Source organism: Zootermopsis nevadensis, unplaced genomic scaffold (assembly GCF_977971745.1).
Source record: "Zootermopsis nevadensis isolate Lab colony 2312 unplaced genomic scaffold, Znev_1.0 Znev_ptg000002l, whole genome shotgun sequence".
In the NCBI taxonomy this organism is placed as follows: domain Eukaryota; kingdom Metazoa; phylum Arthropoda; class Insecta; order Blattodea; family Termopsidae; genus Zootermopsis; species Zootermopsis nevadensis.
In genome coordinates, this window is record NW_028259134.1 from 15687725 (window position 1) to 15703288 (window position 15564).

Below are 15564 nucleotides of genomic sequence, written 5' to 3' on the forward strand. Positions count from 1 at the left end.
TATAAAACTAGAAAATGTATCCGTCAAGAATGGTGGTAAAATATATACTAGTAAACACGCACATTCAGAGATATTATCACACAAGGCTCAAAATCCCCAAAGAGCGAACAATCACCAACCAACCAACCAAGCTACGAACCATCACTTGTTCATTGTGTAGACAGATGGTGTACAAGTGTTCCAATGTGAAACCAAGAAGCTCGTTTTTTATTGTCGATATCAGAACGAACGGACCAGTAAGCCTGATGTCAAAACATCTGTACAATTTCTGCAATCGATGTAACACAACTGACCACGGAAAATGCAGCTCTAAGTATTGCGACGCCAACGATATTAATATTATCACTGGAATTAGACAGAACAAACGTGAGACATATATTAATAATTTAAACATTCCAACGATTTCAACAGCCTTAGTAATTTACAAAAATTATGATAACGGCCAAGCTGCTGAAAACACGTGTTGGTTTTAGTTGGGAATACTCAAGGAGTATAGTCGTAGAACAAAGGAAACTATTAAGTTTAATATATACATTTGAGAAATAGATAATGATGTGGATTGGACTGCACAGGTTCAGGATGATGTTTAATTGAGGGATTTTAAAAACACGGTAATGAATTTTCAGGTGCCCTAACAGAAGAGAATTAATTTCTTGGTCGGCTGAGTGACTGTCTACCTTTTTTAAGGGAGACCCTGAACCTTGAAGAAATTTATGGTCTCTTTCTAAATGTTCGTGGTTTTTCATATGCCTTTACTTGTTTCACCACTTGTTTTGAAGATTTATGAGGGCGTCAGTAGATTTTACGCTGATTACTGTGTTCAACATCGATATCTTCCCAGCGCGAATCAGAAGCTTGACTGCAAAAGTACCCTTAAAATTCACCGCTAATACCATATTCTAGGAGAGGACTAGTTAGTGGCTAGTATTCCACGTTAACTATTTGCCTTTATCAGATGTGTAACTTGAATGCCATTCTTCTGAAGACAATTATAAGTTTTGTCATTTAGTCCATCCAATTTTGATAATAATACTGTCGTATACATCCATGCGAATCATCTGGTACTTGGCGAGACATTTTCTTTCTGAACACCTGGTTTCACCAGACAGAAATGAAAGATCGGACATTTACTGAAAGCTGATTTAGACCAAGCTCCTGTTCTGACAACTCGTTAGCAGGCGCTTCTTGTATTTTATTAATTCCTTAAATAGTTGTAGATTAATTACTTTAAAGTCTAAGAGCATTGCTGCTCCATCATCCTACTTATTTTATCTGTTTATTTTCCTCAACCTCTGCTCCTTGTTCCTCTTTTGTTTTGACACTGTCTCCCATTCCGTACTCTTTGTTGACACCATTCGCCCCCCTTTTCGTCCCCCCTTAGGCTTCATCCCAGTCCCCTCGTTTTTGAAAGTTGCATTTATTGTGCGGACGGGTAAGATTTGAGCTGAATTTTTGTTGTTTCTGTATGTTTTCATTGACTACGACAAATCCGTCCTAGAAACGTATATTTTGCGGGGACAGTACAACTATTGCATATTAATGGATAGAACCTCGCAGAAAAGCGCCGAAAAATAAGAGGGCAAGACAATTTACTGACGTGCTATGATCAAAATTTCTGATCAAATTTGAATCGCTAAAGTGTTTAATTCTATATACTACTTACCCTAGGTCGCTTGTTGTAACGAAGAGTGTTATGTCGTAGGACAAACACGATTATAATTCCTGCTTCGTATTCGGGAGGTCCCGTGTTCAAATCTCGGCTAGGAGACCGGCTATCCCGACTGGGTATTTTGTGGTTTTCCTCAATCCCTCCAGACAAATGCCGGGATAGTACCTTAAATTATGCCAAGACCACTTCCTTCCAATTCATAATATTGTCAACACCGTGATAAAGGGAGTAATTTTTGTTCATTCAGGTTATGATAGAATTATCGAGGTCTTCAATGCTGGACTTGTATTCTTGAATCAGACAACTGGAAAAGTCTCTTAAAATTTACGAATTACAACGTTTCGCCTGAACAGACTTAGTATTGTATCCTGAAGGTCATAAATTTGGATCTGATCTGGGGTCATTATTCCACCGTGGTATCTCAAGGTTTTCTTCACTCACAGAAGGTAACTGATCGCTGGTTGCGTAGTCTACACGAACCTTCACATACCCAAGGTTAAGGTCACAATGAGAGAACATTACGAAACTTATGCCAGATCGAACACGAAATTATTTCACAGGATTTGCGGTAGAGTTTCAGGCAGAAATTTTTTGCAAGTAAATCGACATCAAAAAGTATATTATGACTTGAACCACAGCTGTCAGAATAGATACTTTAGGTGGATCATGCATGTGAATTCTAGTTTATGGCTTGTTATATTCTCTATAAAGAATGTCTTAACAAACAAGTATCTTATTGAGGTACTTTCAGATACAGTGAATATGCTTATATGTTCCGTGCAACGCAATTACTTCGATGTGGCCTGAATTCATTCTTTTGAACACGGCAGAAGGGCCGCGAATTTTCGAAAACCTGAGCGATCATTAGCATGAGAAGGAGGATATTGCTTGCTTCTGTTTTCCTCTATTACCTTCTATGAAAAATAAAAGATGTTTCTTCCCCCAATATCAAACTAAAATCGAGACTTTATATATGCGTATACTTAAGACAGTTCTTCAAAAATAATATCATCACATAAAAGCAACTACGCTGTCATTTTGTAAGCAATTAAGTGTCTTTTACAAAATCATGGCTGTCTAATTATCATCTGCACCATATCGATGATACCATGCACATAATAAGGCTTCTTTATAATACAATAAATATAAATCCTTACTATCACCCTATCACTGAACGCCATTGTACTTTCCGCCTGAAAACGATTAATTACAAACGAAAGGGGAAGCTAGACGGTTTAATAAGAGTCTTCCTTACGTCTTTATCTCATTTTAACTTCTATGAACTGTAAAAATCTACAATTCTACTCTCAACATTAATAGTTTTTTTATAATAATACTAATACGTGTAAAGGTATTATAGGCCACTTTGAGCCTTGGCCTGTCTTAAAGATTTTTTTGTGACAGATTTTGTATCTTCTTGTCGACACGCGGTAGGATTCGTTTGACCTAGATGGGGACAAGGCTTCTGTCTACACAGGACAGTGCAACACAGAAGGATATATATACACACAACCATGCTTCTAGTGGGTTTCATAACCACGGCCCCAGTATGCGAACAGCCAAGATCGATTTTAATGGTACCCCTCACGCGGTCAGTATCCCAAAAATCTTATTTTCTTTGTGACTTACAAATTCTGATAACGTACCGAGCAAGTTTTTTTCGAGAAGAATCTCGTCTGACATGTGTTCGAGAGGTACCCGGTTAAAGCCTTGGCCAAAGCAAAACGTGTCCTAACAGAGGTTCCACGAGTTTAGGGTCAGTCCTTCTACAGTCCTGCTGGGATTTCATGATCTTTCGTTTCAGCGCTCAGCTCTGACCTCCTTGAAACATCAGGGGTCAAGCCTGGTGTGCATTCTAACTGTTTGAGCTTGAGACAGCACGCATCGCCGTCCAATGATCAAATGAAGATTTGACAACAGTGCTACGTTATTCAATTCTTGCTGCGGCTTGCTACGTCTCACACAGGTGGGGTTAGGGATCTCGCGGCGTTACTCGGACTACATGAAAGATGGTTTTATGCTGCTGTTACGTGCTCAGTGAACACTGGATGATAAGGAAGTAAGCTGTAGTTACCTGTTTCTGGGAAACGTCTTGACATTTATCTACACTGCACGTAACAACCCCGTGATCCAGTCTGATTACAAAAAACCGTCTGTCGTCGAAAACGAATTTTTAAACAAGCTACAAACAGAACCATCGAAAACATATTTTTAAGCAATATTAAAACATGTTTTTTCTTTACCACGCATGTTTCATTTATACTGGACAGCTGTAACTTTAGACATTACAAATGTTGTCAACAAATTAATTTAGTGTACTTTTATAACTTAATGATTTTAATCAATTATACTTTCTGATGGAGTTGAAATCAGTTTATGAAGCAGTCTATAGAATTCCTGACAAGTCTGTATAACCATATGTTGTCATGTTGGATGAGAAAATAATAAAAAAGCAAGGCTTGTATTCAACGTTTGAAAAAAAAAATTGCAACCCGGATCCTGATTCTTGCACCCGAAATGGAGTGCTGCATGTTTGCATTTAAGGGACCAGTATATTTGTCATAAACACGTACTAGCGTCTACTTTTTAACTTGGAAGGGTCCCTCCTACTTCCCTTTCCCTGAATCCAAAATAAAAGTCTGTTCTCAACAACGTTCACTGCAAAGTCAATGAAACTTTGAGTACTTCATATTTCTCTTACCGCCCTCAAGTTCAAATGTGCAAAGTTCAAGGACAATATCCTCTGGACGGCTGAGAATGTTATTCAACTTCTTAAACAGAGTAAACACTGGGGGAGTGCGGTCTTTAATACGAATTACCCATATGATGGAAGTTGTTACACCGGACAGTGCGTATGTGAAGTTCACAGTTCCAAAAGAGTTAAAATTAATTATTAGTATGGTATTCTACATCACTGCTTCAACTGCTGAAGTTATGAAGCAGTGAAATACCGAACTTATGTTAAATATTCTTAGTTAATATTTGAGAGGTTAAGGATTCTATTCCCGCTGGCTGTGCTGACGACATTTTTAATGAATATTCCCCACGGCCTCCTCAAAATTGATGGAACATGCCCTTTATCTAGTCCACAACTACTTCTAGAATCTTATTATTTATCGCTCGCAATCATACTACTATTGAAAGAAAAAAATAACTTATTCAGGTCAGGAGGGATACGAAAGGAAGCAGTTTATGTATTAACTTCAATAAAATACGGATTCGTCCTTAGTGCATAGAAAATATTTGTACAGAATTTATGGAATATCGGTCCTAACCTATGCTGATGAACTAACATTTATGTTTTGTAACGAAGCTTTCTCAAATTTATTTGTTTTGTAATATCCAAATTCTTGGATGATTAAATGATTAATTTGAAAGGATAAGAAAGCGGGTCTGGCTATTTTAAATGTTGGCCAGCGCAAATCAGGAACACAGGTTGAGGATGGCTGAGAATGGCAAGATGAAGAAAGTATTTGGACTGAAAGTGAAGACGCAATTGGAAACAAAAGAAAACTGCATAACGAGAAGCTTCACAATTTGCAGGTCTCGAGTGTTGAGTGGATTCATCTGGCTCAAGTTTCATGTCTTTAGTGAAACGCTATTGACTTTGTAAATATCTGTGCCCATGGTTGATTCATTACTGTTCATTTATGTTGAATAATGCCCGTTATCGGAGGCACACAGCATATGTACACGAGGTTTAGAAACTGAATCTAGCCCAAAATTTAGCTTAGTGGTTCCAATGAACCCGCTGTTGATTACTAAATTTATTGTGATCACTAAATCGCAAACATTTACCACTAACATAAACGGAGGGTCGGAACGAATTGTGTTAGTGAATGGCAACCATTCAGCTGGAAACTGCAAACAGGCAACTTCAAAAACATCACTTACATTTAATGTACTTTAGACAACGGACAATGTCTAGCGTAATTATGGCGTTAACATGTACCACTGTTATTATTTACTTCAGGAATAAGTATATAACAAACATGTTTAAAATGTTTATCAATTTTAACAGTTATTTCTAGAAAAACGTATTCAGAAAACTGAGGTTTTGACCGTCTATAAATACATATTCAACCTAAAATATTCAAGCTAACAAGTTAATTCCTATCTGAAATTTTGCTGGACTGAATATACTAGGTCTGTACTTGAAACCTGTTGCCTTCAGAGGTCTGATACTTCTGCGTTCCTCATAGATCATAAACGTGAGACTATTACAGCTAAGAAGGGTGATATATTGCCATTATAAAAAGAGACTAATATTAAAATGTATATGAGTAAGAGAGAGACAGATAATAGTTGTAAGATAAAAAAAAAAAGAATTACGACCTCCTCTCTGTTTAGGACGGGAATACTCGACAACATATCATGCACCTAATGGCGACACGAAGTCATAGAGTTTTTAAAGTCAAAGCAAACGCAGCAAAATATTCTCTGTCTCGTTTCATCTCTTACTTCTTCATCTCAAAACATATTCCAGTTGGCATCCTTCGCCCTGTGCAGCCCACATCATACAGTTTAAAAGACACACACACGCGCAGTGTGTTCAAATATGTGACGAGGTAATGTGAGATGAAGAGAAATGAGAAGAGGAGAAGACGATAACAAGAAGCAGAAGGAGGAGGTAAATATGAAATGTGAGGGGGAGTTTTAACTGTCAACCAGGTCGAAACGCCATGATATTCCTATCATATATCTCTCAACCCTTCCAGAGAGACTTAGTCGATTCCAAACGCTTGATAAGGCTGGTCATGTGGTGCTAGAGGGACCGTTTGCAAAGTGACAAGGTTCAATTTGGTCAGACAGAAGCCATTAGTTCAAACAGGGAAGAAACCAGCAGCCACATGCTAATTAAAACAGGTGTCAACATATAAAAATAACAAAATAACTTTGCAGAAGTTTCGTAAAATTTGTCCATATAATTCAATTGATTCCGAATTACTCAGTGGTTTTATCGGTGATTTTACAGCAAGACTTTTACATACTTCGCTGTTTATGAAACCATAGTTCTGTTGAAGAAATCTATATACTTTCTGGAGACAATAACAAATCTGACAATACTGAAAGATGTATTTTGGGCATTTCTGGTATTAACACTAATTTCTTTGACTATTTATTACTTTGATTTGTTTAAGTTTATTGTCACAGTGTTAAAATTTTTAACTTGTGAAAATGGCGAACTTATCATGGAATGTGATATTACGTTTGATGATAGCGCTATCATCTGTAGCTTGCGGTTTCCTGACAAATGTGATTGATGACGTCGTTAAAGAAGATACTGGAGACTCTCATCTGTTTGAGGAGAAAGAGAGAGAAAGAGGAGTCAAAGAAAGAGCCCTAGAGAAGCTACAAGAGGTAGGTGAAGAAATTGTAACAACGGAATGTTTTTAAGATTATTATTACCCAGAACTCAAGGTAAGAATATCAACACTATCGATTGAGGGTTTGTCTACTAAAACCAAACTTACTTGACGACTGTTATTTCCGTTAATTTTAACACGCTCAATATTAAACTAATAACAAGTGTTGGTTTTGCGTCAACTACATGTTTCGACCTAATATGGCCCTCATAGGACGTCTGAGACATGGAATTCAACTCTGTTACGTGTCACAACAAACCGTAAAATCAAAATACAAACTTAAAATAAAATATCGTGATATTGGGTGACAGTGGTCGGTTGATGGGCGAGATGACAGAATAATTACGAACGATGAACTGGGAAGTTTAACAGAGAGTTGTGGAATAGGCTTTCCTGAATGTACTACACAGCCATTCGCCGGGAGTGACTCATTTAAAACACTTCATGAGACTTTAGTTTCTTATGACAGCGAGAATGAAGATGAATGTCTTATGGAATGTCGCGCAGTTTACGATCCTGATGATGGAGGCAATAAGCACCTCTGAAACGTCGGTAAACTTCTACCGGGCCGGTAATTTATGAACGGGCTGGCTGTTTTTTACACGGGTATATTCTCCCCTTGCTCCATTGCTTGTATATATTCATCTGTGTGTTTGAGAGACAAAACTAATTTGCAACGCTGCCATCATAATACCTTCTAAAAGTTCCATTGCAAAGCCACGTATTCCATAAAGTTTTAGTGGAATTTCGTCTTGAGAATATGTGGATAAGTGATGATGAGTATGCAGGAAAATTTCACAAATATTAATAATGAAAAATGATGTAAAGAAATAGCAAACCCATGATGGACGTAGCACAATGATTAAACCATCCTCTTCGGTTTCAATAAATGCCCCATGATGGTAGTACGTAGTAAAAATAACACAAAATCCATTAAATTATGCAGGCAAAAGCCCGTCTAATGTAAACAATAAAGATATGTGGACGTTTAATGTTTCTGCCAGCTGTTTCTAATGGAGGTGAACCGTGGCACTTCGGCCTTTGAGGAAAATAAATTACAAGTTTCTTTTAAAACAAAGTGTTGCAGGAAAGTATCTGTACCCACAAATGATAAAGAAGTGGAAAATTTCCGATATTATATTATAATAAACGCTGTGATTTATACAAACCAATTAGTTTTGTAAGGATAACTAAATATAGGTGACTGAGTATGATTTCAGGTTTTGACAGCGGTGAGTATGAAGATTTCTGTCTTCTGGGTTGTTGCGCTGTGTAGTCTGGTAGACCTTTACCAACGTTTCAGAGGTCATACTGCCTCCGTCATCAGGGCGATGAATTCAGAAATCTTCATAGGTGACTGAGTTTGGCTGCATGGGGAAAATTATAAATTTATACTGAATTTTTGCAAAGAAATCTCTTGGAAAGCAAGTCACATTGATGCTCATGAATTGAAGGAGTGAGGGCAATGGAAGACGCATCTTTGGAGCCTAGGATGTGACAATGATAGATGGATGGTACAATCAGAATTGTGACGGACATTGGTAATAATATTGCTGAACTTTTGGGTTCAATTACCAGAGTTGATTGATGATGATGATGGACCTAATAATAACCTTTCGATTAAAAAATTTAACGTGTGAATGTATTCATCTATTTGTTCAGGTTTTTGGTCTGCCAGATCTAGGAGAGAAGCGACATCATCAAATACCTCCACAGTTCATGACCGAGTTATATAATAACATTGCGGACGAGAGTGGCGTAACGCGCCGAAAGAATCCCTACAACGCCAAAGTCGTGCGTAGCTTCATAGAGAGAGGTAGGTAACTGATGTTTATATTATAGGGTAAGAACGACAAACAAAATAAGTTGCATTTACTGCAGAATTACCTGTCTGCTATACTGTGTGTCAAATACATGTGGAGTACAGGCATCAAGGTGTGCCACTAACAGAGATAGTCGCGGAACGCCTTAACGTGAACCACTGTCTTTCCTCGTACATATCTTCAGAAAATATTTATTTTCCAAGTACCTGTTTTCCCAGTTGTTTCAAGGTCACATTAATCTCACCACAACAGAATTCATGGGCTGGATCCTCATGATATGACATAACTTTTCTTTTTGATACTGATACACAGAAATTAGCGAACTCATGAAGTACTCTCAAATGACATTATCGAACACGTCTCATGTACTATCATATCACTTCTAACAAATATGTCCCTTCCCCGTCCGAATTTGCTTAAAATAAACTGTAATGAAATAATGAAATTTATTACTTATGACAATATGAATCTATATTTCAGTTGCCCAAGAACGAATAGAAAATAATAATACAGCTTTATCACAAACGCATGCATTTCCCCATGAAAACCTCAGATTTGTAGTTCATTTCGTGTGGTCTAAATAACAGTAAGAGAACACAAGTCCTGGAACTTGGAATAGGACGTAAATGGAGATTTTGTTAATACTGTGACGAACGTCATATTTTACAAAACCAGGGATCATTGTTACCGGTTTTATGGATATAATTTGCAAGAATATCTTAATTTCAGCAAGGTGGTAGACACGTCATGCCGCAAAACTATTAATAAATTATAAGTGAGTTTAACTTTACTTATAATATTTCAGATAACTCACTATGCCACTATTTCTACTTTAATATCTCCGGGTTGGATGCTGAAGAGAGCGTTCTGGAGGCACAGCTACGCCTGTATCGGATGAGGACACCGCCAAATGAACTCCATCCCACTTTCTTCACGTCGCCCAGTCTCATCGTGAGTACAACACACCTACAAAAAATTTCGCCAGTTCGCCGACTGTGTTTGCGGACTGTCGGCAAACATTATTTCACGCGTATATATTTCTGTTGACGAAGAAATTGTGGACGCCGGTGGACTAGGGCCTTTCTCAAAGTAAGTCATTGATCTGGTTTTAGAAATTCCAGAATGTTTCGTTCAAAAATATTAGGTTTTAACGTATTATTGCTTGTCCACATTCTGACTTCTTGGCTTGGTGGTAGTTAACGACAGATTGAAACTGAGTTCGGAAACACAGAACACCGGGTATTTATTTGCGGACTGTCTGCAAAAAAAGAGGAAACTTGTTTGCTGTTTCCGGACAATATTTGTATTGCGGGCAGTATTTCAGTAGCTCATAATACGTCGAATGAGAGGACAACAGTGAATAATGAATTAGAACGGATGTGGAAGGAAGTGGTCTTAGCCTAATTTAAGTACTATCCTGGAATTTGTCTGGGGAGACTGATGTAAACCACAAAAAATCATCAGCCAGGTTATCCGGTTTCCGGGTCCATATTTGAACTGGGAATCTCTCGAAGATGTAGCAAGACGGCTTACCTCCTGACTTCGACGTTCAGTTGAAGACACGTATTTACCACAAATTAAAGTCTACTACGTTAATAAATCGACAATTAGATATTGAAAGTGATGTTTCAGACTTAAAAAATACAATTACCTTAGCAGTGCTAAATCAGACTACATTCAGATCATGATCTGTTAGAATTTTCCTATGTAAATTATATTATATTAAGGGCACATAACACTACTCTAAATGCAGATACGCGTGTACCAAGTGTTGGACGAGCAGCAATTGGGATCGCCGGATTTACACAGACTGCTCAGTTCTCACTCGGTGGGGGCTCATTCTCACGGCTGGGAGGTGTTCAACATTAAGGAAGCCGTGCTGGACTGGATGGAAGGCCGGCGCCCCAACAAGGGGCTTCTCGTCACATGCAGTACGCTTTTTGAACAGAGCGTAGACGTGAGATTCGCTCGTCGTAACGAGCATCATAACAGCAAACAGCCCATTCTCGTACTTTTCGACGACGAGCTTAAAACACACACCCCACCAGCATCTCCGATCACCGATCCTCGAACAGGTAAAATCAGTCATGTTATTTCCATCGTAAAATTATAATCTAATAGGACATGATTTATAATTGGAGAGATGACCACGCACTTTTCAACGATTAATTTAAAAAAAAACTTGCCTGAAACAAACCCTGTCTGATTCCCTTTTAACACTTCTTTAATGTCCTCATTGGAACATGTATTTCTACCAACTCACAGACATTTATTTTAAAAGAAATACCATTACCTTGTCAGCCAATGGATACTCGTTTCTTTTTATTCATTGAAAGAGGTCACCCGGATTACTACAAGTATGATCCCACTAACGAGGTACGCGATTCGTCTGCAGAATCAGCGATTGTACGGGAGAGGCGGTCGCTGTCCGCCGTCTCGGCTGGCGGCAATTCTTCCACTTTCAACGGCCTCGCTGCTGCACGCAACAGCTCCCGAAGAGCCAACACCTCCGGGGAATGCTCTCGGTTGGAGCTGTTTGTGGATTTCGAACAGATCGGGTGGTCGTCTTGGATAATTTCACCGAAAGGATACTCAGCGTTTTACTGCAAGGGTCACTGTAATTTCCCATTAGGCCAGAGTCAGCGGCCGACAAATCACGCTACAGTTCAGAGCATTGTTCACGAGCTAAATCTTGCGCCGGATGTAGGCAAACCTTGTTGCGTGCCGACAAGTCTACTCAATGTCCCCTTACTTTTTTACGATGACAATGACAATGTTGTTCTTAGGATGTATGAAGACATGGTGGCTGACAGCTGTGGATGTCTGTAGAAAGGGGTTCTTAAAAATATTTTGGAGTCTTGGCCTGGTATTGCACATTGTTTCAGAAATTATTTTAAAACTTCTAACATTCCCAAGACATCCTACTTGGTGTAAATCTATGTGTAATTGCTTTTACGATGTCGTATTTGCCCAAATGTCATGGACCCTCAAATAAAATATCCGCCCCAATTTAAAAGCCTCAATTAAAGAAAAGTAACTGTTTAAACACCAGTTATTCAAAACGTATTCTACAACTTCTAGGAGTAAATACAGAGCACAATTATTCCTGTTTTTTACATTTCAGGAAATGTTTAAGTGATTTTTTGAGCAATAAATAGTTTCTGGAAGCACTGTATTCGAGCGAATACGATAATTGATAAAGTTTGGTGCAATATACTGCCTCCGTAGTTAAGAACTGGGACATGTTTGTGGGATCTAATCCAGGCATGCGCCAATAATAGATAAACAGTAAACAAATTCTCCAAGTTTAAAACATGTTTAACTTATAAGCCTGGATCTTTAAATTATGGTTCCATTTTTAATGCCTTATAATAATAAATGGAAGAATACAGTAGGTTTCAAGCCGATTCACATCCATGCTGTTAATAATTCAGTTTAATTTATTTAAATTACAATAACTATCTACTGCTAAGGTCTAATTCGTTGCTTCTAATGCTGTTAAAGATGATCAGTAATAATTTCTTTAAATATTATAAGTCCAGAATTCTTCCATTCCGTATTATAAAATCGAAATCAGACAGCACTGACCAAGTGGCCCTTGTGCTAATGGGAAAGGACAGGAACTTGGGTCAGTGGGAGGAACCGTCTGAGAAGAGCCGGAGGATAACATTTCTGTCTGACCAGTATCAAGAAGGCCGGGGGTGAAAAAAATCACAGTTCACAATTTCACAAAAAATAATTTCGTATCTGGACAATATTTTATTGTTGCCTCGGAAAAGTCCTGCCTATTTTCACAGCCCTGGCTACTGACCTCGGTCAACGATCTCAAAATGTACATCAAGCACTATGTTTTTGCTTTTGTCTTGTTATCAATTTTTTGTGTGTAATATATAATATTGTTTTTACCTGTATCGTATATTCATAATATTTAGACAGTTCAAGATCCTATCCATAATCTTTTATTAATGTGTGTTAAGATAGATATCTCTTCTGACTCTCATCTCTGGTGGCAACGGCCTGACAATTATATGTAAGAACAAGCTATAATAATACTTTTAATCTATATTGAAAAATAATTTAATAGATGATTGTGATCAATTTTATATAGGCCCATAAATGTACAAAATGTACGTTGTTTTATATCTAAAAAAACGTGATCTGCATAACTGTGTAATCATCTTCAAAAACTAACTTTTCCCGTTTGGTTATTTTGGTATCACATACAAGACAGCAAGACAGTAACACTGTGATCTTTATATAAACGCGTTTTAACATTCCTCGAGGCATTGTCTTTTTTTCTGTCTCATATTTTTGTTGTACATTTGCATACTTTTTTCCCCGAAATGTCTTGTAGTAGTTGTCGGTGTTGATAAATTTTACCCAGTAGCATCTTCCAGTAGCTAAGAGAACGTGCCAATTTAGAATTAAGTATAGGTTGGCCCATAAGCACTGTACATTTGAAGATGAAATATGTTTATCACAAGACCAGAAGAAAGGTACTTGATTCACTCGCGAGTTTCTGTACTATTAACGATGTACTATATTTACGTAACACCAAATAAGATGCGAAGGCGATTATGAACAGTAAATAGCGAGAAATATTGGATGCACTCTCCTGGTGAGTTTCAGATGTAGAAGGAAACGGTCGTGGTATATTTTAAAAATAGTATCCCATCACTGACCAAAAGGGAATAAAGTAAGCCATAAAATATATTTTTTTTAACTGAAATTCAAAATCGGGATCCCTTGAACACGAAGCAGAAACCTGATAACTAGACCGCAACATTAGTTAACGCAATATTTAGAGGAAGACTAGCTTTTCAACAATGTTTATGCCAGTAATAAAGTAGTTTAAGTACAATGACGTCTGAAAAATAGCAGTAAATTGTGTGCGCTACGTTGGAACACAGGTTCCCACTCTTGTTATAATTATGGGGAAATTTACGGGCCGTACTGTGACAAGATTAAACAAGAGGGAGTAGCTGCAGACCGGTAGCTGGAACACCGTACTGCAAAGTAACAATTTACATAATTTATTAGGTTCCTGTCTACCAAGTTCGATAACATTATAATTACTACTTGGAAATAATAAACCAATGTATTATTAAATGTGTACCAAGATAATTTTGCAAGTAAACAAGAATCACACTGACTTATTTTAATAAAATTAATTCATTACAAAACTACTTTTTAAAATATTTATTGTGGTTTTTCCTGAAAATCTCATTTCCAAAGAATCTCCTAGTACACATTCCTACCATAATGAAATTTCATTTAAACATAAATCTAAGAAATTATCACCTAAATCATGAATTGTATCTTAGACAATTTCGTACATCACTGAATATTATGCCTCCAAATTTAAGGAATTAACAACTCAATGATAAAAGATAAAAAAACGTTCTAGGTTACTAAGTCCATCAGTTTCAAGGAAAATGTGTAATTATAACTACTTTCTAGAGTATTTTTCTTGTGGATAACTCTTAAAATCCCCAAGCAAAAATTCTTAAAGATTTCACAACCAGATTAAAGTTAAATGCAAGGATATGATCAACAAAAGAACGACCGCTGATCAACGAAGCATAATATAAGGTCCAGGCCATTTCTCTGGAAGATGGGTTTATTGAGTGAGTAGTCTGTTCCACTGTCACGTAGACAATTTTAGGAAATAATCGATAATTACAACAGAAGGGCTTAATTTACAAGATGTCAGTACTCAAATTTGTCTTTTTATTCCACGAATACACACGACTTCAAATGGGACGCTCAGAGAAATGAAACAGCCAAGATACGTAATGTTAAAAATCGATAGAATAAGTCTAAAGGTGAATATCGAATCTTATTCTTATGGTCACTCTAGTTAATGTTTTGAGGAATTCAGAGAACGTTTAAACATAGATTTTATAAAAGTTAGTTTATGAAATTTAGTCAATCTAGATCTAACTTTAAACTAGCTGAAAATAACATTTGGTATGTGTTTAATATCTGTCAAATAAAACTTATTTTTAGACTCGTGTATAATAATAAAGTAATGGAGTTTGTCGGTAGAATTTAGCTTAAAGCCAGCGACAGCCATTGCCCCAAATGATGACACGTGTCACCAGTTATACAGTAGGAGGGAGTGAGCCTCTTGTAAACTTGGCTGATTAACTGATAAAATAATGGAAGGAGACTTTTTTTTAAATTTGGAGAATATACACATACTGAAACTTATCAGGAACCATACGACTCTAATCCACATTTTCTCTCCATTTTAATAGTATCAGTATCCTGCAAAACAGACACTCTCCTTCAGAGTTTCAATTAAAACTGTGTATGCATTTCTCATTTCCCCATGCGTGCTACACCCCCTCCCACTTCAACCTTGTCTGGAGACGTAGACTGGCGGTGAAATGATTGGCTGTTTGTAACTGCTACGGAAATGCCAGATGTCTGAAATGTGAAGAGGGTCTTCAAGGTCCATGAGTCATTGAAATTCTTAATATGTGCGCCACATTGTCAAGTGTTAACGTATTTCTTTCTTTGTGAGCAATTTTGTGTTATTATTTAATAATCACACAAAATATGTTCCGTTTAAGACCCCGCTCAAATATTGCCCCTATCAATTGTAGCAGTTAAGTCCCTTGGTAAAACAGCTGACTAAGCAAAAACACCAGTTCATTCAAACGTTTGTAAGATTAAAGTCGTGTTTGAAGGGTAAAAGCAA

The 15564-nt window shown here is 37.3% G+C and overlaps 1 protein-coding gene across 4 annotated transcripts; it reads left to right on the top strand.

Moving 5' to 3' along the window:
• The first annotated feature begins 6168 nt into the window (after positions 1-6168).
• On the top strand, positions 6169-14044 carry LOC110835192 (bone morphogenetic protein 7). Of its 4 annotated transcripts, none has more exons than XM_087351022.1 (6): positions 6169-6299; positions 6891-7030; positions 8698-8851; positions 9664-9809; positions 10612-10933; positions 11197-14044. In XM_087351022.1, exons 3-6 carry the CDS (start codon positions 8755-8757, stop codon positions 11685-11687), a joined length of 1056 nt encoding a protein of 351 aa, XP_087207148.1. In that variant the 5' UTR covers positions 6169-6299; positions 6891-7030; positions 8698-8754; the 3' UTR covers positions 11688-14044. The 4 variants fall into 4 exon arrangements, with proteins under 4 accessions (XP_087207148.1, XP_087207151.1, XP_087207145.1 ...); XM_087351025.1 differs by lacking the exon at positions 6169-6299 and adding an exon at positions 6372-6762; XM_087351019.1 differs by lacking the exon at positions 6169-6299 and having other exon boundaries at positions 6372-7030.
• The last annotated feature ends 1520 nt before the right edge of the window (positions 14045-15564 follow it).

What these genes read in the sequence shown, in the direction of transcription:
- LOC110835192 (XM_087351019.1), top strand. Translation starts at nt 6,848, where the DNA reads ATGGCGAACTTATCATGGAATGTGATATTACGTTTGATGATAGCGCTA. An exon ending in GCGTAGCTTCATAGAGAGAG is followed by an intron (nt 8,852 to 9,663) that starts GTAGGTAACTGA and finishes ATAATATTTCAG; the next exon opens with ATAACTCACTATGCCACTAT. An exon ending in GATCACCGATCCTCGAACAG is followed by an intron (nt 10,934 to 11,196) that starts GTAAAATCAGTC and finishes TCATTGAAAGAG; the next exon opens with GTCACCCGGATTACTACAAG.